Source organism: Branchiostoma belcheri, unplaced genomic scaffold (genome assembly GCF_001625305.1).
Source record: "Branchiostoma belcheri isolate BF01 breed outbred unplaced genomic scaffold, Haploidv18h27 scaffold1, whole genome shotgun sequence".
In the NCBI taxonomy this organism is placed as follows: domain Eukaryota; kingdom Metazoa; phylum Chordata; class Leptocardii; order Amphioxiformes; family Branchiostomatidae; genus Branchiostoma; species Branchiostoma belcheri.
In genome coordinates, this window is record NW_017802379.1 from 7,112,865 (window position 1) to 7,136,592 (window position 23,728).

The 23,728-nt window shown below is 40.5% G+C and overlaps 1 protein-coding gene across 2 annotated transcripts in view; it reads left to right on the forward strand.

Annotated features, from left to right (window-relative positions):
* The window catches only part of LOC109462842 (uncharacterized protein CG3556-like), a 71,979-nt gene extending 48,599 nt beyond the window's left edge, over nucleotides 1-23,380 (forward strand). For both annotated transcript variants that reach the window (XM_019759481.1, XM_019759488.1), the window contains exons 3-9: nucleotides 15,296-15,464; nucleotides 15,916-16,027; nucleotides 16,512-16,684; nucleotides 21,428-21,608; nucleotides 22,236-22,458; nucleotides 22,958-23,079; nucleotides 23,229-23,380. In XM_019759481.1, the coding sequence (XP_019615040.1) occupies nucleotides 15,296-15,464; nucleotides 15,916-16,027; nucleotides 16,512-16,684; nucleotides 21,428-21,608; nucleotides 22,236-22,458; nucleotides 22,958-23,079; nucleotides 23,229-23,293 (1,045 nt within the window). In that variant the 3' untranslated portion in view covers nucleotides 23,294-23,380. The remainder of the gene's footprint in view (nucleotides 1-15,295; nucleotides 15,465-15,915; nucleotides 16,028-16,511; nucleotides 16,685-21,427; nucleotides 21,609-22,235; nucleotides 22,459-22,957; nucleotides 23,080-23,228) is intronic.
* The last annotated feature ends 348 nt before the right edge of the window (nucleotides 23,381-23,728 follow it).

Genomic DNA, 23,728 nt, shown 5'->3' on the forward strand with positions numbered 1-23,728 from the left:
ATGAAGACTAGATTATTCGCCAAACCATATTCTGTGCCATTGCTCAACCCTCATGACCATGTAGATTTCATAATGAAAAGAACTTTTTTTTTTGCAAAACTTTTTTTTTTATTCGCACGCGCGCATCAGTTTTGGGGCTCCCGGAGGATGTCATCTATATAATCAAATCAACATGGCCTTAGATGGAAATTCTACGATTGTTCAGGTTCTCTGTTTATGCCTTAGCACGGTACGTTTTAATTGTTGTGGTTTCTAGGGGGAGGGTATATTATTCCGTGGCTGACATAATTTAAGATAAAATTGACTTAATTGACATAGATTTACATAACAGGTAGCTATCACCTTTTCAAAGATGTCAAACCTGAGACAAGACTGTAAGGTTTGAAACACTCACACTGGGAAGAACCCCTGCTCTTTTCGATAAATATGGTGATATTTTAACGTGCTCAAGGCGTGGCTCTCCTTAAACACAGGACCTCCGGCTTTACGTCCTATCCGAGAGGACCGAAGTTTGGTACTCATTTACACCTGAGTCAAATAAGGAAATAGGTGTCCAGTGCCTTTGCAAAGGACACAAGAATGGGGTCTGCCAGGGATTCGAACCCAGAACCTTCTGATTCTGAGTCAACAACCCTAACCACAAGACCATCTTGCCATTTACACCCAAATTTTTTTGACCTGCATTCGCTAAATGTACCGAGCCCACCTTTTAAAAGCGTTCACTACCATGTGAATGTTAGCCAAATTACATGTATAAGAGACTTGTAGGTATTGAAAATGTCAGCACTCCACGCTCTCAGCAGATATTTACGTCTTTAATAATGCAAAGCCAGGGCCCCTGGCCATGTGCTGGTACAAGACATATTGCTTTATTTGTAAACCACTTAGCCTATTTGTAATCCCATCCCAAGGGCAGTAACATGGGTTCGCGCAGCAGGGTTAACAGAAAACGTTCGCTCAGAAAAAGGAGAAATATCATCTCAAAGTTAGTCTGTGTATCACGAACTTTTCCCAATTGAAGTGTATCCCAAAATGCGTAAAACATATAGGGTTTGAACTTCCGACAAGATGATTGCAATTATGCTTGTGCTGATCTTATTTATCGATTTCCATTCTTCATATCAGATCCACTTTACAGTTAAAAACTTTTTTTGTGATTGCATCGATTTTCTAAAAGCGAGTGACCTCAATACAGAAAGTACCGGTCAGCAAGATGTATGACATCAATGTGATCTGAAACATTTTCGTACACTCATTCCTCTCGCTTAAGACTACCATGTAGAGGCCATGCCTGATCCCGAGATATTCTGAAAGGCATGTATGAAGACCGGAGGCAATAAAAGTAGTCATTAATCATATAACCTCCCACCCGTAAGTAGGTCAGATGTGAAGGCCCGAGGCCAGGTAGCATATCGGCCATGAAAACGGAACTACTTTAATACTCTGATTGCTTTGGGAGTAGAAGAACAGCGAAATCAGCCTGCTTTATGGACGTTCTACTTCTGCTTGGTATTTCTAGGAAGAGTGTACTGTAAGGCAGTGTGACACTCTATACGTCAAATCACTTGAATATATTGTTGTTTTGGATTTAAAGACTCCGTCTGTTTTGGACGTTCTACTTCTGCTTGGTTTCTCTCGGAAGGGAACAGTTTACACATGTAGTGCAGTGTGACACTGTAAAAATCACTTGAATATTGTTGTTTTGTGTGTATGCTACCTAACAAAATACGTTGTAACTTGTGTTTTTGTGTAGTGCTAATAAAACAGTGTAGTGTGAAGTAAAAATAAGAATTTACTCACCTATTGGTCGATGTCAGTGTGGAGGTATATTCAGGACCCGGGTCGCTTTTGCTTTTTGAAATCTGGAGATATGAGATCAAGCCCAGAAGCAGTCCATGCGCCAAACTCGTATCAGAGATAACCACTGACAATGCATCAACCAGAGAATTCTTAGATAAGAAATACAAGAGACAGAGTTACAAATTACAAGGGAAGGCAAGGGCCGAGTTCTTTGTGTTTTACCAAGGTTTGACATACCATAAGGCTTTGATATGCAAAGGTGGCGTTTTCAGTCAGGTGTTAAACACACCTGCGAGGAAAAAGCTACAGGTACATTTACAACACAGATCTGTCGGTCCACTGATTGCTCCAGTTCTTTCTAAAGTGGTTGTGACGCTGACATTATGGGGTGTAGGCGGTTCTTCATCATCTTGCCGGGAGCTGACGGCTGGTTTGAACCAGTCATAACTCATCTGGACTGGAAAAAACAAGATCGTCTCATGTGATGAAACTTTAGAACAAAAGAACTTCGCTGATCAACATGATGTGTTGTTCTTTCTCAGTATTCGAGGACAGTTCTGACCTAAATTTTTATATTGCACGTTCAACATTGATGTTAAAAAGGTTAAATCAATTAAAGAAGACCCAGGTGTTGAAGGAAATAATTTAAAGGTATTCTTATCAGGTAAAGTGTGAAAGCAAGACGTATGAATGTCGTTTTGAAGCAATCAAATATTGCTGATATGTGACGACCCCGTCTCGTAAAAAGTGGGTCAGTAGTATCGGATCGATGCGGGCAGGCACGCGGTCAGTACGCATTGTTACCCCGGGCAGCCAGAATGACAATAACGGCGTCTTAGAATTCAGCTCGGGATTCAATTAGGACTTCATTTCCTGCTCGTTACTGGGGATGTCACTTTTAATCTGTTCCGATATTTCCTGCAGGGAGTTTTTTTGGTTTCATAATAGGAGCTTAGTTACGTTTACTAACGTTAGAGTTTATGTTTGGATCCATATACATTTGCCGGCAAAAATGAAATACTGAACCTTCATCACCTAAAACTTCATCACACAGTTATTGTGCTGAACCAAACAAACGAATGAACGAACAAATACTATAAGAAGCTGCTGTATCAAAACAAAGGGTCCAGAATACAGGCTGTATTTTTTTGCTTTTACTTCAACCTCAGAGGAGTGCAGCAATGTCTCGTGTTGGAGACTACAGAATACTTCAGTTTACTTTCATCATCTTTGACAAACAACTTTGTCAAAAGGGTCAAGCTTGAGGGTCACAAAACATTGTACAAGAATCGTCATTCCTTTAGTGACTTTCGGCAATTTGACCTGAACATCAATAATTTTCGTTCCCTTCAAAGCAAAAAAAAAGTTTAATACGCCCTCGCGTATTCTGTAAAAAATGAGCACTCAAAGTTTGAGCCATGGTGGTGAACTGTAGTCATCTATTGTTGGCCGCTTTTGTGCCGATAATTTGGCACGGCGGCCCCGTTATCCTTGGAATAACTCCGCCATAGGGAGCCAACATTCACCCAGACAGCGGCTTAGCCTGGCATTGTTTTCGGTGAGCCGATATCAATTTACCCGCAGGATCGATACGGACAGCGGCGTAAGTCCTGTCCTCCTAATATCTTTTCTGTTAACCTTTCACCTATCGGTTAATGCACTCACAACTTTATTAATTTAAATGCACTCACGGTTGGGAGAAAGCCATTAGCCTATAACAGGCAGTGGGGAAAGGCGATACTGAATACGTTTAGCCTGGAACTCACTGGTGGCCAGTGAGGGAAAAGAATACTAGCTAAACAGCCGTTGAGAGAAATGTTCACTACTGAACCGTGTTACGAACACATGTTAGCAGGAATATTAGCATCGCCGTTGAGGATAGTCGTTGTGTGGATTGACAGGCTTAGCCTGGAACCGGCCGATGGTGGGGCCCTCTTGAATGGGTGAGATGCATGGGGAACGAATGTTAGTCTAGATTATAAAAATGATTCTTTATTGACTGAACAAAACGTACAGGGACTTTTGTATGGTCTTCTACAACTAAAGATCTAACAAAGCTAAATACATGTATGAAAAACGTCATCCTACGTACAGAATGCCTGTATGCGGCAAACTACGTGCAGAATATATGTCAGCGGCAACACTATTCTCTAACATGTAATCTCTAAGATTTAAACATTCTTTAGTGTATTTCCTTAGTCGAATACTGTATTTGTTATCTCCCCTGAGAATGCATGTACAAGATAGGAGGAGCTACATACCATGGTCAATGGTAGAACATTTTAGCCTTCATACTGGCCATAGAGTCGCATTCATGTGATGAGTACACACAACACAATAGTATGAATAGGATGACTTTTGATACCGTTCACTGGACTTCCTGACAAGCCCCGTCGAGATGGTCAGCCAGATCGAAGAGGCGCACCCCCAACATGAAATATTTAGGATACCTTTTTTGGCTCGTATAAGTGAGCACAGTTTCACTGTGGCATCTTGGAGAACCAGATAAGAGCTACTCTTCCCTTTGGGGTCGGTCCAGCAGAAACACAGAAAGCCCATCAACGGGTTCCTTTCAGTAGGTTAGATAGAACCGTGTTTAGTAGCTAAACAGCTTCAGATCCGTATTTGCCTGGGTTAGCAATTGCATAGGCTATGATGCCTTTGATACCGTTCACTGGACTTCCTGACAAGCCTCGTAGAGATGGTCGGCTAGATCGAAGAGGCGCACCCCAACATGAAATATTTAGGATACCTTATTGGCTCGTAGAAGTGTGTGCAAAGTTTCACTGTGGCATCTTTGAGAACAAGATAAGAGCTACTCTTCCCGTTGGGGCATAGGAGAAACAGAGAAAGCCCATCAACGGATTCCTTTCAGCCGGTTAAATAGAACCGTGTTTAGTAACGAAATAGCTTCAGATCCGTATTTGCTTGGGTTAGCGGCAGTGCGGTGGAACTCTTAGCGTTAATACCAAAGGGAATTGAAAAGGAGACATAAAACTTCCATCAAGAAAAGAGTGGACATTAGTCTAATATCCACTATCTATGTATGACATACTTCAATACGACCACCTTTAACAGCCTGGATAACATCGCAGCAGGGATGAAGGCATCTTGAGGTCTAATTTCACACGTAGCCACAGTATGTATGTATCATTGCACAGTTTCTCCTATGCAATCGCCAACCCAAGCAAATATGGATCTGAAGCTGTTTAACTCCCAAACACGGTTCTATCTAATCAAATGAAAGGAATCTGTTGATGGGCTTTCTGTGTTTCTACTAGGCCTCAAAAGGAAGAGTAACTTTTATCTTGTTCTCAAAGACACCTCTACGTGCCAAAAATGTATCCTAAATATTTCATGTTGGGGGTGTGCCTCTTCGATCTGGCTGACCATCTCTACGAGGCTTGCCAGGAAGTCCAGTGAACGGCATTAAGCTCCGACGCACTCGGAAATCTATGATGTCGAGGACCGGGCTTGACCCTGTACAAGTATCCCAGTGAGTGTTTCCATAATTCAGATGGGTGGCCGTTAGTGTGGTTGAATGCTTTGACATTTCCCTGACCTCTATTGGCTCTGCAATTACTTCTTGCAGAACTTCTGCGAGCGTCTGTCCACTTCAATTTTGTACCAGAGGAGGGAGGGTAAATAAGCGCATCAAAACATAGTCGAGTTGTTATCAACAAATACATGTATTCTTACTTTTCAATCTCTAATTCTTTGTAATGTACTCTGGCAAGTTGGCGTGATGACCACTGTACGAATGTATCTGTATTATCGTAATTCTAAAGGTATCCAATGTAATTTTAGGGTGGCAAAACTGGAATATTCTGAATAAAGGCAATCTGTATGATATTGACACATACTGCCCCACAATAGCACATTTGCACCAGTATTTCATGCTTTGGGCATTTAAAACAGTGCAGAAACGAGCCCTAAGATGAGTCCTTTATTTTCTGGGTGGTACACCAAAATCAGCCCAGGATTTCACCAGTAACCGTTTTCATTTACAAAAATCAGCATTTGAGCTCCATGAATGTCGATATGCATTGGGACAGTGTTGTTTCAACTTAGTATGTAGATATGGTGACTAGGATATTGAAAAAATTAGTTTTCAAGCCCTAAAATCGGCATTTTTTCACCAGTTGACTTTCTGTGACATATCGACCACCAATACATTACTTTCCAGATATTTATATACAAACACAGTGTATAGATAGATGCTGTATCTGTCCAGTGTTACAACTGAGCGTACTAGGTCTAGTAGGTTTATTGTATAATGAGGCGTCACGAGTCTTGTGACAGCGCCTAATTGTGTTAAGCCGATCGTTCATCCGTGATCAGGGGATTAAAGCTACATGATGTACCACTTTCTGTAATGAGAAAATAATCTAAACGTAATCCCCACATATTGCTGTTTGATCCTAATGAGATATCTCAATATAGAAGCTGGTGTGTTACGCCGAAAGGCGGTTATACCGGCTATACAGATACAGATGCTTTTACATTATATATTTTGTGTATGAACTAATGGTGTACATATTTATATTGCTACAGCTACAATTGATGTGCGTATTTCAAACCATACATTAACGAGAATCTAATGAAAAACAGCTACCGGTTTAGCTTCAACATCTATCATAATTGAACTATATCCACAACTGGTAACAACAGCGAATCAAAAGATCACAGTACAGCCATACATGTTACATGGTCATTAGTGAATTAACATGAACATCTTACGTTATAATTACTAATATGTCAATATTATCGTTTATTAACCTATTGTACTCTTACCTTAAGTGACCCCTAGGCTACCTCTCAAACTAGGGTCAATTTCAAGCCTTTAAAATATACATCTTGGTTAACTACAAGCCATGAATATATAAATCAATAAAGGTTCCACCTGACACCAAAACCAGAACACTGTTACAGTGTAACACCTCTGACTCACTCGTGAAAGGCAATTATAAAGTCCCTCTCACCGCTAATTCTTCGATACTAATAGAATTAAGTGTGGCAATTGCTACTCATACGCACAGGCGTGATGCCAATAAGCACTTGGCACTCCCAAATCTGTTTTTATAGAATATACGACGTGACGGTGGCATTCAGCCTATGCCCTTTGAGTGTGAAGCAGTCGTGTTATGTTAAAAGTTACAAAAATAGTTGAATAACATGCTAACTTTTTGGAATCTTCAGGTAATACACGGTTATATGCATTTCATGTCGCCACATTGGAAAACACCTTTCTTGGCTGACATGTCATTTGATTCTGTGTGCAATCTCGCGCGAGCTTGGGTGTAATCTCGCGTGAATTAGGGGGCAATCTCGCGTGAGCTAAGGGTGTAATCTCGCGTGAGTTGGGGTGTAATCTCGCGTGACCTAATGGAGCAGTGGAGAGGATATAGAGTGCAGGCAGTTTTGTACGGGTCATGCCTTTTCCATTAACCCCGACATTCACAATGAAAGCAAGATGGATCTGTGCCTGTCCTGGTGTATACACATCAGACCAGCCGACAATACCTTGACGGAATCTATTTGGACGGAACAAAGGGAAATTCACAAAACATGATGACTATCTAAGTCTCGTTTGAAACCCTACACTTATTCCTTTACGTTACTATAATTCACGTCTATCCACCCAGCTAGGAAAGAATTTAGATTTTACTTTTGGGCCATGAATACCCTAAGAGTTTGCTTGAGATTTCTAAAAGTATATCTATAACTTCTATTGAACCTACGAACGAAATTAAACATTTGGGTAGCCCTTCAGGGGATTTTTTTACTTGCTATTTTTTTTACTTCAGGGTGGTACATGAGTGTCAAACTTTTCATCTTGTCTTCTCTAGTTCATGATGACACAGCACTACCCGTTGGCTAGCTTGCGGGCAAAACTTTTAATACAGTCGTAAGCAGTTTGTAATTGGCTTGGTATGACTTTCCCAGACCCCATGCTCTATCGATCCACGTTCCCTTGTTATCGGTACGGTGAGTTAACCAAGTTAAGGCCGCCTGCCGCTACACAGCGGGCCTGATCAGAAGATATATGGGCCTGTAGATGAATCCTTTTAGGACTGTCCTTTCTTGCTTCACAGTGAACATTGTTGTGTTTACTTTGTCTACTATGGTTAAGGAGTTTACCTTGGGCCTTTTGTAGTTCATCGTTCTTAGTTAGTACACTATGAGAAATCGATGACTGTAAATGTAACTGGATTTCTGCTATTCTATCTTCGTGTAAGGACTTAAGACGTTTTCGTTCCGTCTATCAAATGCTTTAAGGTGGGCTTTGAGGTGAGCCGCTTGAGTCAATAAAACAGTCTCTTTTGTAACAATCGAAAACCTTGATCAGATTGAACCATTACAACTGAATAGAAGTACTTAAACGAGCTTTTGTTTAGTGTGCTAAACTACCCTGTGTTGTAGACGTTCATTCACACCAACAACTTTCTTACTCTTTATTTTATTTATTTAAATTACCAACATTGCAATACTGTGGAAGGCCCTGGCAGCTGCAGCTTCCTACTCTTCAGTTAAAAATTTCATACTCGCTACCAACGCCTTATTCCTTCATCACATTAAAGGAGTACTAACCTCCAGAAGGAAGTGCTATTTTCCGATACACCATGCTGCAATGAATACATAACTAGCCGACTTTTTACATAATTTCGCTTGTACGACTTGCACGGCGCATGTTTGTAAAGTGATATCAATATCAATTTTCCCCATGCTGAACCACAATCGATACATCCGGGAACTCCGGCATACGCAATACTCATACACTTGAAGTCAACATAAACATTTTTCGGCAAAAATGGTAGGAGACAAGCACACTAAAAAGCTGATTATTGAGAAATTACTTGCTTTACTTTGCTTGACATGTGGCTTGAATACTATAATATCAGGATGTCTGGCAGTGGGCGCTAGTTTCATCCTGCGTGTTTTGATTTTCTCAACTTATTTGCATGTAAGTATTAATTGAACAGATAATTAGATTACGCCACTTATGGAAAGGATAAATAGATTACGCCGTTTTTTTCATCGTCATTATTTGCGGCATAAATGAGGGGCGATAAGGACACCAAGAAGGGCAATGGTTGGCATGATACCAAAGAACACAAAACGGTACGAAATTTTCTTATCGCCCCCGAAATGAGGTCTGTAACGTAACTTTTTGTTTAAAACATAGACACCAATGGGGTAGCGTGGTGTATTCTGGGATAGTTTTGAGGGTATTTCGAGAGTTTGTCCTGGATTCGATGCGTTTTAAGACTTGCGCGCAAAATGGGCATTTAATTGTATACTGTAAAATAATATGCATTTTTCACTTCCAAAAATAAATGCCTGTCGAAATATAGCACCTTCTTCTGGAGGTTAGTACTCCTTTAAACAATCACAACTGATTAGAAGTACTTAAAATGTGTAAATAAGTTTTAAACTTGTGCTAAAATACACTGTGCCGTAGGCGTTCGGTGATACCTTCATCATTTTTAACTTATCGATACCAGCGCCTTATACTGTCTGTACTAGCACTGTGAATGGCCTCTACCAAAAATATGAAAATAGAAAAAGAAAAGATCTATGACTACTGTGCCGCTTCAAACCTATAAAAACCCCTGTTACTTGACAAGTTGCAGCAGCATTGCAGTCCTCACCGACGCTATAAAGTAGCAAAAACGCCAACGGCTACAAACTCGCGTCTGTATCACTGCTATAAATAGTTGTTATGGAGTCACTTCTGGCAAACGTACATCTAAAAGCTGCGACAGTGTCAGCGTTATACAACCTTCACCTTCTGTACATACTTATTATAGAATCAGACGTTATATATACAAGATACAAGATAAAAGATACCAGATGACTTTATTCGCTTTCGCAGTGTGAATGTCACTGAATTAAAATCTGATTTACATGTACTAAAAAATCTCAATTTGATAAACAGTTGCAGTGGCTAAAATATTGTCGTTTTAAAATAGACGCAGTTGTATAATATAGGTGGCTATAGATATTTACAAACAATGCAAGTTAAGATTTCATGTCAGACAAATCTACAAAAGACAGACTGGTACAATATATTTACAGTGCTGATTTCATGCCAAGTCTATGCTTATTGATTTGGCACAGCAGTTCGTCTCCCTGTGGGTTAATATCCCAACCCCCGCACCCCGGGACTAGGTTACCGGTTACAAGGCTACGGTATATCGACCTACGGGGGACCGGATTCTGCTGATCTGCAGTTTCAACGAGCCCACCGCACTCCAACTCATCACATTAAGAGTTCGTGTGCACATGTACAAGTAAGGTTTATATATATAGAACCACTTTATCCCACCTGGACCTTACCACATCATACCTTGAAATAATCAGGAGACATAATGTCATAAAGGTATGATTTTATGGTAATGCCCAAAGTGTGTACTAGCTATAGGGTGGGCTACGTTTCTCAATTTTTCTAGGCCTCTTCGGAGAATCTCCTCATAGACTTATAATAAGAGCTTACTCTTGTCCGAAGGCTAAGAATGGAAATAGCACTTCTTACTTCCAGGTAAATTGAAAATGGCATATTTTACTTACAGTGACTTGGGTAAAGAGTCTACATCTCAAAGAATGTTACCTAGGAGCAAGTGAGTGATGTTATCTTATCAGTCGTAATTTCTAAACTGCAATATCGTGTGATTAAGTTTTGGTGCTGTTAATTTGTATAGTACAAATAAGCTAACATGTACCTGTAACCGAGGTGGTATTCAGGTTCTTTTGGATGCTGCAAGGGAGACTAACTACAGGACTAGCAAGAACACAATTCAAAGTTAACGGCCAAGAACGCATATAATGTGCCTGCAGACGATACACAGACAAGATAAGCCAACCTGTGACCACCAGCCACATAAATCGTCATTGCGCTGTCGCTGGTACATGATAACGCCGTCTCCTTGTCACAGCAATAACAAGATTCTGCCAATCGACATGTCACTAGTGTCGCACTGGTTCGCCGTTTTGTGATGCACACGACAGGAATTGCCTAACATAAGCTTGATTTAAAGTATAGAGTCAGGACACAGGGGAAATTTGAACGTAAATCTATTTTGGGCCAACTATCAGTAGGAAAGACTGTCTTTGATAATCTCTTTGATAATAACTTTAAGAGAGGCAAATCTTCATCGTCATGTCAACTGCCACCCCACCCCCACCCCCTTTAACGACGGCCAAGGATTGTGGGATCGTGTGGCGTAGCGGCATAGTGCTCGACTCGCAACGAAGAGATGCCACCGATCTTGTGCCCTTGGGAAAGGCACTTTACACGACTTTCCTCACTTCGCACAGGTTGAAATGAGTATTATCCTGTCGCGTATTTGTCCCCTGTGTTGGTGGCAGCATTGATATAAGTTGAAAAAACTTGAGTGTGTAGACACCATGTCTGGCGATTACCTTTTGGAATAAAAAAACATAGCTATATAGGCAGATAATCTCCAAGCAGATCTTTCGTTGGCTGCGAAGACAGTATCAAATTGGCTAGGCCGTATTAAGCCAGGCAGTTACCATTTACAACTCGAAGGCGTAAAAAGATATAAAAGCCCGATTAAAACGCCAAAAATAAGCTGAAGCGTAAACCTTTACTTGGAGGTTACTAAGTTGATAGGTACGCAAGAAAAGATTTTTTCACACTCTAAGCTTGTTTCCTTATACATGTAGCTATGATAATACTTAAAGTTTGGACGGATGTTCTAGTTCTAGGACGGATCTTATAGTTATAAGAGTTGTGAGTTGGTTGCCAGGAAAACGTGATATTCTTTTTGACAGATCTGGACCTATACACTTTTTTCGGTCCTTGAACTCTCCTTGAAGTCTGGTTTCTAGTTTGGACATTTCATTGATCTTTTCTTCAGTTTTCGTGCAGACAGGTCGACGGGAGAAGGTATCGAACCGCTCGGCAAAGGTCTTGTCATGTCCATTTGTGCAATTGAAACATGCTGGAAAATCTAATCACGCTAAATGCTGAAGGACGTCGGTGGGAGGGACGTCAAATTAGTCGATTTGTTTTTGCTACTCAGCTTTAGACACCGTTAATGAACCAGAAGGACAAAATGGCGGAAAGGCAACCAAATTCTTAAAAAGAATGACTTACTGCTATTGATTAAGCTGAGTTTGTCTTCTGTTTCATATACTTCTGTGGCCATAGGCCAGGTTTGGTGATGGAACTGGTGTCCATTTCAATTATTATTTCAGTCCATATCATAGGTGTGGATTGAAATATTGTTTTTACTCACGTTTCTTCTTCACCTTCTCCTTCTTCTCCTGTCATTTCTTTGAATGAATTCAATTTCTTCATTTTTGGGCCAAATGATCTGAAAGTCGGTCTGAAAGTAGAGTGGGCCTGTATGGGGTTTCGAGAATGTTTTACTGAAAAGTACTATATGGGCATTGGGGACTACATGGGGTTATTGAAACAATTGATATTGAAGAGCACTAGCTACATGAAAAAGGTTTATATTAAACAGTCCATTTTTGAACGGGGGGGGGTGGACTGAAATAAACTTTATTTACTGCCAAGCAAATGTCTGCCTCTCTAGAACTATATTTTATCCATGCATGTAGCTTTAAATGGATACACACCTAGGAAACGCTAGGGTATTCCTGTTCTGTTTCTTGACGTCATGACAAGTACATGGGTGTACACATAATTGTAACGTACTGATTTCCTATAAACATTTTGCTCCCCCCCCCCCCTTTCATACGCACACACACCATATAGTATGCCTGTGCGCACGGTGCAGTCTTTGCGCGAACGTTCCGAACATCCCGAGGGTAGACTAGTATTGGACTTATCTGCTTCTGCTGCGACGCTCATAACAATTTATCTACTCCGAACATCGATTCTCATTTGTTCTTGGAAGGAGAACTAAGCTATCGATATGGTTATCGGAGTGGAGTGTGTCAGGCTATCCATCTGCCGTACTGTGGCGCTCTCGTTTACATGTATGATTTAGTACAACTCATACCGGGCTTCGGTTCTATCAGGTTAGGCTAACTGCCAAGAACTAAGGATACAGTTTATCTTGTGCATTTAGAGGTTACAGGCTACACGGGGCCTGGGGCTTTGGTTTACATGTATGATTTAGCATGGCGGTTCATACCAGGCTTCGGTTTTATCGGGTTTGGCGAACTGTCAAGAATCAAGGTATACACTTAATCTTTTGCATGCATTTTGAAAAGAGAAGTAGGGAAGTTGGAAATGCAAATCATCTGCAAGTACTTTTTGGTAAAAGGGAATACTAGAGTTATGGTTAGTTGTTTGACCTTTAATATTTTCAATGGAAAATACGACACGCAGGTCACTTTTTTCATGATAAATTTGTTTGATATTTTGTTATCTTAGCCGTATTATTGCTCTAAACGTTGATGGTTCACCATTATTTTCTACATATGTAAAATTAACGTTAAAGGACCTAACAGCAGAGCGAAAAAAGGGTATATGGTGTGACATTCAGTCAAGATGGCGGCCATTACTGCCGCCTGACCTTCCCATAATTCCGTAGTACCCTCCCCCGCACAAGTGCCCGGATCTGCTCTAGCGGGAGATTCAATGCTTGGGGTCAAATTGGCAAAATTAGCCTTGGATGACTGAGGTGGACCTTCCATCGATCCGCCGCCGATGTAAGTGCGTCAGGACGTTTTTAGGATCCCCGCTGGCACCCTGCCCAAATGTGACCACGGTAATGAAGTTGAAGTCACAGACTATCGGGTGAAGGTTGGCTGGATGAGATAAAATCAACCGAGGGGACCTTCTCTGTATGCGGAGGGGTTTAACTTCTTGGCCCCGCCGTAATCTGCTAGATTACCCGCTGCCTGACCTGAACTCACCTTGCAAACTCGGAAAGTTTGACGCCTACACAAAATGCCCTGAACTTTGGGTGTAAATTCTGGCGTGTTAATACCCATGGTGATGCACAACGGTTTTCCGGTTGTAAAAGGGCCATACCTCGGGGAACAATCGTCACATAAGGGCGGCTGTAAAAACTTTCCGCCTGCGAGTTATGAGGTATTATCTTTACATAAGGCCCTCCTCGCCTAGACAGTGTGTCTACGTAAGGCTGGCAACTTTTGACCCATGACATGACATCAACCTATCTTCAAAAATGTAGGTCTAAAGATCAAGGAATATCAGACAAAATTAATATGGCACACAGAACTAAAATCATTATGAGTCTCAGTTGTTTAGTAGAAGTAGGGAAAGAAGTAGGTTACAAGCGAAAGGTAACTGTCTAAATTTGTACCTTTGGTCTTTAGATGATATTTATTTATAGTATTTATTTTCATATTTATGATTTTGCATATGCCACACGTCGGAAACATGGCGGGTGCACGACAAATGCTGTGCCACCATACAAGACAGATGGCTTCCGATATGCGCAATGTACACAACATGAAATGTATGTTACACACATGGCAGCCCCCGTACATGACAAACACTACCTGTCGATACCTCATTTAAACGACATGGTGTTCAATTAAGCCTTGATAAATACAAACGCAGCCGAGACATACCGCCATATGGTCGGGAACTACCTGTCAATAATCCGCGCGACGGGACGAGATTGATAACACCTCGCTGCCGAGGCGGGGGCCGTACATTGATTGGGACTTTATGAAAGGGTCCCGGGGTCTATCCCCTTCATTTAACATAATGAAGCATCAGATCTAACTGAACAAACGCGGGATCAGAAGGCGCTGCTCACGCTATTTCATGGGTTGTGGGCCCCGCCACGGCCCGGAGGACAGAGGATTGGAAAATGAACCGGTGTTCACCACGAATGTCGTGGCACTGGTGTCAGGGGAACTGACTGTGAAGCGGCTGACATAGATGAACAGACATGCCATATTTCTGTAGTAAATCGTATGCGCGCTCAGGTCCGGGTAGAATACTGGCAACAATGAACGATGACTTTGATATGGATTTTGTCCCATGTGAGTTCAAGGGAGCTTCGCGGAGCTCTAAGACTTCGGCATATCTATCATAGATATACCAAATGTATTCATAGCCATGGATAAGGTCCACACAGGTAGATTTCATATGAAATAAAATAAACATTTAGAGTGATAGATCGATAACTCAGTTACATTTGTTTTTGAAAGCTACATGACTCGTAAAATGGCTATTTGGGGAAGAATATTTGTTAGGGCTTTATGTAACATTTTTGTTAATTGAAGCTTTATTTGAAAAAAAAATCTGGCATTTATTGGTTTGCGCTAAAACAACAAAAACGACCGGAAACTACTAGAATATAAACAAACATGGCTGACAGCTGTGTTTCAAGCTTTTAAACACAATCCTAATTGACATTTTGGCACCTACACTTCCTGAATGACACTTCTTTACAATGGAGTAAGGTTGAATCAACTTACTTACGTAATAAAGAAATGACAGGAAAATCTAATTTTTACATAGTCCTAAATGTTATACAATACATCTTTGAGACGTTGTACGAACTGTTTTCTTCAGGAGAGGGTTCCACCTGAAGGACGTGCCCACAGGTGAGCTGTCTCACTACGTCCTGGCGCTGACCGCCACCTGTCAGAACCCGCGGAACTTCTACGGACACAACCTGCTGGAGGCCATAGACCGGGCGCTGTTCCACTTCCCTACCGCCGAGTTCAACAACTTCTACCAGGTGCTTAGCCGTAATGATTTGTTATCAGCCGTAATGATTTGTATGTAATTTGAATGTCTTGTGTTTTTTTTTATGTTTTAATGTCCGGGAAGCTAGATTAGCTGCTCACGAAATTAATTTTGTAATGTCAGCTAACGGACATAAAGTATTTAAAATACTTATAATTACTGGTGCGGTAATTGTTGTTTGCTTCTTTATTCTTAAATTCATTTCTCTTCTGAAGTCATCGAATGTGTCCCCATGCTATTACGTTAACGTTGGCCTGCAGTGGTGAATGGGGTTGGCCGCAGGGACTGATGGGATAGCATTCCTGTTTGCTGTGCCTTTATGCTTGTCATTACTGTTCCTCATCTTTGCTTTTACTTTATGCCACAGCCGTAAGGCAAATTGCATTACTATGATGAAATCTAGTGTAATTGCTAAGCCCTTATATGTTACTTTTGATTGACAGTTCAGCCAGGGCGTGCTGGCCATCTGCGGGGCAGGAGCTCCGGTCAAACCCAGACTCATCAAGGACCTGGCGAAGGGACAGCAGGCGGACGGCGGGTACCCGTTCGGTGTCGGTAAGTACATCGACCACACGACGTTACGTGTTGTTTGAAGTTAAAACTTTTGTACCAACACAAAGAGCTTTCGACCAGTCACTCTGATCTTCTTCAATAGACTGACCCAGTGAGACTTGTCTGAAGTGTGACGTCAAAACTGGATCAAAGGTATCTAAACATACCATCACAGATGAACTTTCAAATGATCAGATACGTGTTGTTGAAGACTTTCATCCATAGGAGTGTATAAATGCCTTGCTGGAGTATGCCACGAAACACGTTACAGTTTTGTAGAACATGATAGGATCACATGTCTCTAATACCACTCTCATCTTTCTCTCATCTTGTATCATTCCCATTCCCAGCTTACGCTACCTGTAGTTGATCTTCAGATAGTTCCAGGCGAAAACTGCATCCTTCACCACTACTGCTTCTGCTTCACGACTATATGTATCACAAAGAAAAACATGAACATGTTCGTTTTCTCTTTCATGTTTCTCAGACGCAACAGCGATGGCTATCCTGGCGCTGTCCTGTGTGGAGAAACAGCGCCTCCACAGCCACAACAAGGACGAGATCAAGAAAGTGTTCCGAGAGGCTGTCAACTACCTCCGCACACAGCAGAGACAGGACGGCAGCTTCGGCAACCAGCACAACACTGGTCTGGCCGTGCAGGTGGGGACAAACTGTTATATGAGATTAGTTATTGACTCAACAGAAAGTACAGGGACTTTTGCATGGTCTTCTACGACTAAAGATCTAACAAAGCTAAATTCATGTATGAATAACGTCATCGATATCCTACCGACAGTATATATGTATGCGTCAAATTACGTACAGAATATATGTCAGCGGCAACAATAAAGGTTTAACGATTCTATAACATGTAGTCTCTAAGATTTAAGAGCAAATGTCTGTAAGGATCAAACAATGGTGGCAGGGGTCAAAAAATCAATTTGGCTCAAATTTTGCACAGTGATAGTACTTGGCACACAACCTCTCAAAATAGCTTTCTTTCTGCTCCACACCGATCGTTGCCATGGTAACAGCCCAAACATGTTTTGGGGCCATTTTCCCTGATTTGGGCATGCCAGAAACATGAAAATTGCCAAAGTTTAGGACGCGATTACAAACAAATGCTGGAATATATCGGAACTACAAAAACTGTGCTGAAATGTCCAACGTATCTGCTATTCTAAAATAGCTTTAAAATTTTCAAGAGGTCCGTTTTAAGGGTCTGGGCATCCCTAAGACAATACAGTGTTTGGGGCTTTTGAAATATCCCTATTTCTGCCCATCTTTGAAGCGCTGTAACTCCAAAGATGGTGATTTTTTTTCTTTCAAAATGTAATAACAGATACATAATCATATGTGCTATAAAATGCATGTTTGTAAAGTTTGGCCAATTGTTTGGTTCTCACGTGGTTGTCCTCGGAAGTAGGTCATATTTTACATTTCAAGAAAAATACAAATTTTTGTCATATTTAAGATACAATATATACAATACAACAACAGCAATCTAATACTACTATAGACAATAAGTAATCCTATTAATTGTCTATCAAATGAATGCTTGTGGAGGTTGGAGTCTTGTGTCGTTGCTGTGTAATTATCCCTGAAAGTAGGCCATAGTTTGGACATGTGCGGAATATTATCATTTTGGGCTATCTTTGAAGCTTTACAACTGACAAAGTAGGATGTTTTTTAAATCCAATTTTTGTATGGTAGTACATATATGTATTGTGTATCAAATGATATCTTAATGAGGTTGGAGTCTTGTGTCGTTGTGTAATTGTCCCTGAAAGTAGGCCATAGTTTAGACATGTGCGGAAATTTTCATTTTTTGCTAACTTTGAAGCTCTATAACTGACAAAGTAGGATGTTTTTTTGAATCCAATCTTTGTAGGGTAGTACATACATGTATTGTGTATCAAATTATATCTTGTTGAGGTTGGAGTTATGTTATGTTGCTGTGTAATTGTCACAGAAAGTATGCCATATTTTGGACTTGTGCTAAAAATTAATATTTTGGTCTATCTTTGAAGCTCTATAACTGACAAAGTAGGATGTTTTTTTGATCCAATCTTTGTAGGGTAGTACATACATGTATTGTGTATCAAATGATATCTTGTTGAGGTTGGAGTCTTGTTTCGTTCTTGTGTAATTGTCCCTGAAAGTAGGCCATAGTTTGGACATGTGCGGAATATTATCATTTTTGGCTATTTTTGAAGCTCTATAACTGACAAAATAGGATGTTATTTGAATCCAATCTTTGTAGGGTAGTACATACATGTATTGTGTATCAAATGATATCTTGTGGAGGTTGGAGTCTTGTTACATGTCTGTCTAATTGTCCCTGAAAGTAGGCCATATACTGGACATTACAGAAATTGCATAATATACGGCTGTTTTTGAAGCAGTAAATATGACAAAATAGTATTTTTTTTTAATTCAATATTTTAAGGGAAGCACATAATCATATGAATTTTGTATGAAATGAATACTTGTGGAGGTTCCGGCCTTGTGTCGTTATTGTGCACTTGTCCCAATATTGAAACATATAAAGACATTAGCACACGTGCACTTCCGTACTTGAAGCCCTATAAACGCCAAGGTAGGACGGTATTCAAATTAAATTCTCTAGCAGAAGTAACTTTATCTATTGTCTATGAAATGAAGGCCTACAGAAGGTGGGTTCTTGCTTAGTTGCTCTGTACTTGCCCAAAAGTAAGTCATAATTAGGACATATTCTATTGTTTTCTTGTAACCGTCCCCGAAAGTAGGAAATATTGCTCACGTTTCGATATAGCTTTATGTGTCATTTGAATATTTGAAAAAATGTCTTTTATTCAAAACCAAAGCATTGTCTTAATCCCTTTGACATTTCTGTAAAGTTTCAAGAATGTAAGCAACCACACTAGGGACAATTGAGTTGAAAATAATGAAACACCAAAGACACATCATTTTGTGAAAAAGGTTCCAGTAAGCTGATACTTCATTGTTACTGTGTTACTGGCATTATTACAGTATAGTAACTAACAGAACAAAGAAGGGCTATTCAAAGAAGTTGTTCAAGTTGTCATTTGCAGATTGTGGGAATATACATGTACATCTGCATCTACAATGTATCTTAACTGCAGTCGTTAGGATAGCAATGTTTCAAGTACCATATTCCTCAAAACATCCTCAAAATATGATAAAGCTAAAATCATTGTTGATTCTGCCTAAAACCTGAGTATCTTATGAAACAGCCTATCAACGTCTGAGCAACTAATGCTTTCTTACCATCATCTTATCCCTACATGTACCTCTACAGAATTAATTTGAACAAGGGCAAAACAAGTACAAAACAAGACTATAACCTCCACAAGCATTCATTTCTTTGACAATAAATATATTGTACTTTCCTTGAAAGATTGAATGGAAAACACACCCTACTTTGTCATTTAAAGAGCTTTAAAAATAGCTAAAAATGAAAATTTCCGCAGATGTCCATAATATGGCCTACTTTCAGGGACAGGTACACAGCAACCAAACAAGACTCCAACCTCCACAAGATATCATTTGATACACAATACATGTATAGATTGGATTCAAATAACATCCTACTTTGTCATTTATACAGCTTCAAAAATAGCTAAAATGATAATTTCCGCACATGTCCCAAATATGGCCTACTTTCAGGGACAAGTACACAACAGCGAAACAAGACTCCAATCTCAACAAGAATTCATTTGATACACAATACATGTATGTACTACCCTACAAAGATTGGATTGAAATAACACCCTTCTTTGTCAGTTATAGAGCTTCAAAGTTAGCCAAAAATGATAATATTCCGCACATGTCCAAACTATGGCCTACTTTCAGGGACAAGTACACAGCAACGACACAAGACTTCAACCTCAACAAGATATCATTTGATACACAATACATGTATGTACTACCCTACAAAGATTGGATTAAAAAAACATCCTAATTTGTCAGTTATAGAGCTTCAAAGTTAGCCAAAAATTACAATATTCCGCACATGTCCAAACTATGGCCTACTTTCAGGGGCAATTACACAACAAAGAAACAAGACTCCAACCTCAACAAGATATCATTTGATACACAATACATGTATGTACTACCCTACAAAGATTGGATTCAAAACATATCCTACTTTGTCAGTTATAGAGCTTCAAAGTTAGCCAAAAATTAAATAATATTCCGCACATGTCCAAACTATGGCCTACTTTCAGGGGCAAGTACACAACAACGACACAAGACTCCAACCTCAACAAGATATCATTTGATACACAATACATGTATGTATTACCCTACAAAGATTGGATTCAAAACATATCCTACTTTGTCAGTTATAGAGCTTCAAAGTTAGCCAAAAATGATAATATTCCGCACATGTCCAAACTATGGCCTACTTTCAGGGATAATTACACAGCAACGACACAAGACTCCAGCCTTCATTTGATAGACAATTAATAGGATTACTTATTGTCTAAAGTAGTATTAGATTGCTGTTGTTGTAGTGTATATATTGTATCTTAAATATGACAAAAATTTGTATTTTCCTTGAAATGTAAAATATGACCTACTTCCGAGGACAACCACGTGAGAACCAAACAATTGGCCAAACTTTACAAACATGCATTTTATAGCTCATATAATTATGTATCTGTTATAACATTTTGAAAGAAAAAAAATCACCATCTTTGGAGTTACAGCGCTTCAAAGATGGGCAGAAATAGGGATATTTCAAAAGCCCCAAACACTGTATTGTCTTAGGGATGCCCAGACCCTTAAAACGGACCTCTTGAAAATTTTAAAGCTATTTTAGAAAAGCAGATAAGTTGGACATTTCAGCACAGTTTTTGTCTTTCCGATATATTCAAGCACTTGTTTGTAATCGCGTCCTAAACTTTGGCAATTTTCATGTTTCTGGCATGCCCAAATCAGGGAAAATGGCCCCAAAACATGTTTGGGCTGTTACCATGGCAACGATCGGTGTGGAGCAGAAAGAATGCTATTTTGAGGGGTTGTGGGCCAAGTACTATCACTGTGCAAAATTTGAGCCAAATCGATTTTTTGACCCCTGCCACCATTGTTTGATCCTTACAGACATTTGCTCTTAAAGTTCTTTAAGGTATTTCCCTATCTAAGCATTATATTAGTTATCTCTCCTGAGAATGTAAACCACGAAAACAGCTACGGTGAAAATAAAAATACGTGCATGATCACGGACATGCCTGCAGACGACGTATAAAATTACATGCCGATTAAACAAAGGGAACCCTGTGTTTTAGCTGCGAACACGAAAAACCGACTGGCCACAATATTCCTGCAGAAGGTATGCCTCCTTCTCGGAGTAATAAAATAAAATGTTTCATCCATGAATCCGTTCCCCCTGCCCTGCAGGCTATGATAGCGGCAAACCTGGAGCCGGCGGCGTGGCGCTGCCCGGACGCCCTGACCACCCTGACGCGCACCCAGCACCAGGACGGGTCGTTCGGACAATTCTTCCAGACGACCGTGCAGGTCCTGCCCGCACTGGCCGGCAAGACGTACGCTGACGTCAACAGGATCATGTGTGAAATGGGTAAGTAAATACAAAATGCAATGAGACTAGTAAAATTCTTTAATTTATGAAATGAAGACTCGACTTTCTCTGCCAACACTATAATGAATTTTGGGACTTGTCCCAAATTTTCGGCTGACTCCGTCAACCTTGTTCACGGAATGGATCCGTCTACTCTTGGAACGTGACGTCAGAGACACGTGACCGAAGTAGCGGGTCATACCTGCCAGATAACTTGTGTCGCCCCCCGTCTCTGTTCAGGGTAGGTCTGTGAGCTCTAATGTAGACTGCCTCCTTCACTCCCCTTGCAAAGAAATCATTTCATAATGACTTGTACCAACACAGATGGACTTTTATGCAACAAACACTGTTTTCCCCTCACTGTTTGGCTGTTTTTACCTGTCTTCGTTTATTGCTTTTAGCTGCCTTCATCATAGTATAACGAACTCTGTAATTCACCGCAAAGTGGCGTAACGGCAAGGAGAATGCGGCCTCTAGCGTGACATCGTCTATCCCCTCTAAATGATAAAGAGAGACACACCAAAAGTATGTAATGTAAAAGAAGTACTGACCCAAGGCAAGCAAATAGGCAACTTCTGTAACAAGAGGAATGAAAACTGGTATTTTTTTTCTCACATCTCTCATCAGCCCCAATCATGGATGAAGACGAGGATAGCTTCCTGATGACGGAGTATGACCTGTATGACCCGGAAGAGGAACCTAACCATTACGTCAGTAACATGACGGTCCAGTACACGATCCACAGTGACTTCCACCCTAACGTGTCGGCCAGTATAGAGCTCACCGTACCCAGCAACACCAGCTTCATCGACATCATGGACCTCGCCGCAGAGAGGGACGAGAGGTTCAGGTAAGCGTTGAAACCTGATTACCTCCTTGAAAAGTAGAGGACTAGAGGTATTGTTTTTGGTAGATCTATGCGTGTGTCCGTGTGTGTGTCTATGTTTCCCTGCGGGCCTGAGGCCAGGTTGTAATGGATATGATTGAGTTTATGACCAGTCTGTCCCAGAGCTCGAGAGAGAAAGTCATTAATCACGTCTACATCTGGTACCTCTTGCTGTTTTTACAGGTGTTTTTCGTTACATGACCTCCTTAACAACTGAAAGCTAGTGGTGTTTCCCTGCACGACAAAGAAAAACGTGTAGACACCATAGTGAATGAGAAAAAGACACAATAACCATCACAAAGATCTAAATATTTCGTGGAGGTCCGAGATATCTCTGAATTCTTGTGTCAAAGCTCAACAGCCATTACAAAAGCACTTTGTTTAGCGTCCGTGTCAGTTTTGGGAAATAGAACTCCATAATTCTGCTTTTCATTTAATTTCATTTCATTTTCAAAACACGCAGGTATGAAGCGCCGGACACGAAGTGGGGCCATTACGTCAGTGCCATCGGGGAAGTGAGGGAAGATCACGACGAGAAACGCTACTGGACAATCATGTTGGACCCGGACATCTCCATAGATGAAGGTATGGTTTCATCTTTAGATCGGCCTTTATCTCAAATTTGTTCAGATCGGCCGTTGATTCTCTTTTTTTGTCCTTTTTTGAAATACGAGCCGTAATGGATTTTGTTGAATAATAGATTCACCTGTTGGACATTTGTCATTATCTTCCAGGCATTGACCACTTCATTCCGGATGATGGCGATCACGTGATCTTCAGGTACCGGAAATACGACTAGGACACCATATTGGATCCTCCCAGAATGCATCGCTCTATCCGGGGTTCACCGGATAGCTGTGTTGCCGCCATCTTGATCCATTCCAAACAGAAAGAACAAATTATGCCATTTGAAAACCTGTTCCTTTGACCTTTTGTAATGTCAATCATTTTATGATGTAATTATTGACCAGACTGGCTCTGTAAATGAAGTTGACTCAACATGTTTCCTGTGAAGATGTGTAAAACAGTACTGCTTCTATACTACAGGGACTGAGAAATGTTCATTGGTCCTGGGTTTCTTTACAAACTTTTTCAGCTGTTGAATAAGCTGACTTGACAATCCTACGTACTGGCTAGCATTTTGCAAACCAATGTGGACTGATGAGTTGAAGATCTCTGTTTACAACATGACAAAACGATTTAAATATTAATAAAAAGTATTTGATTCGTTACT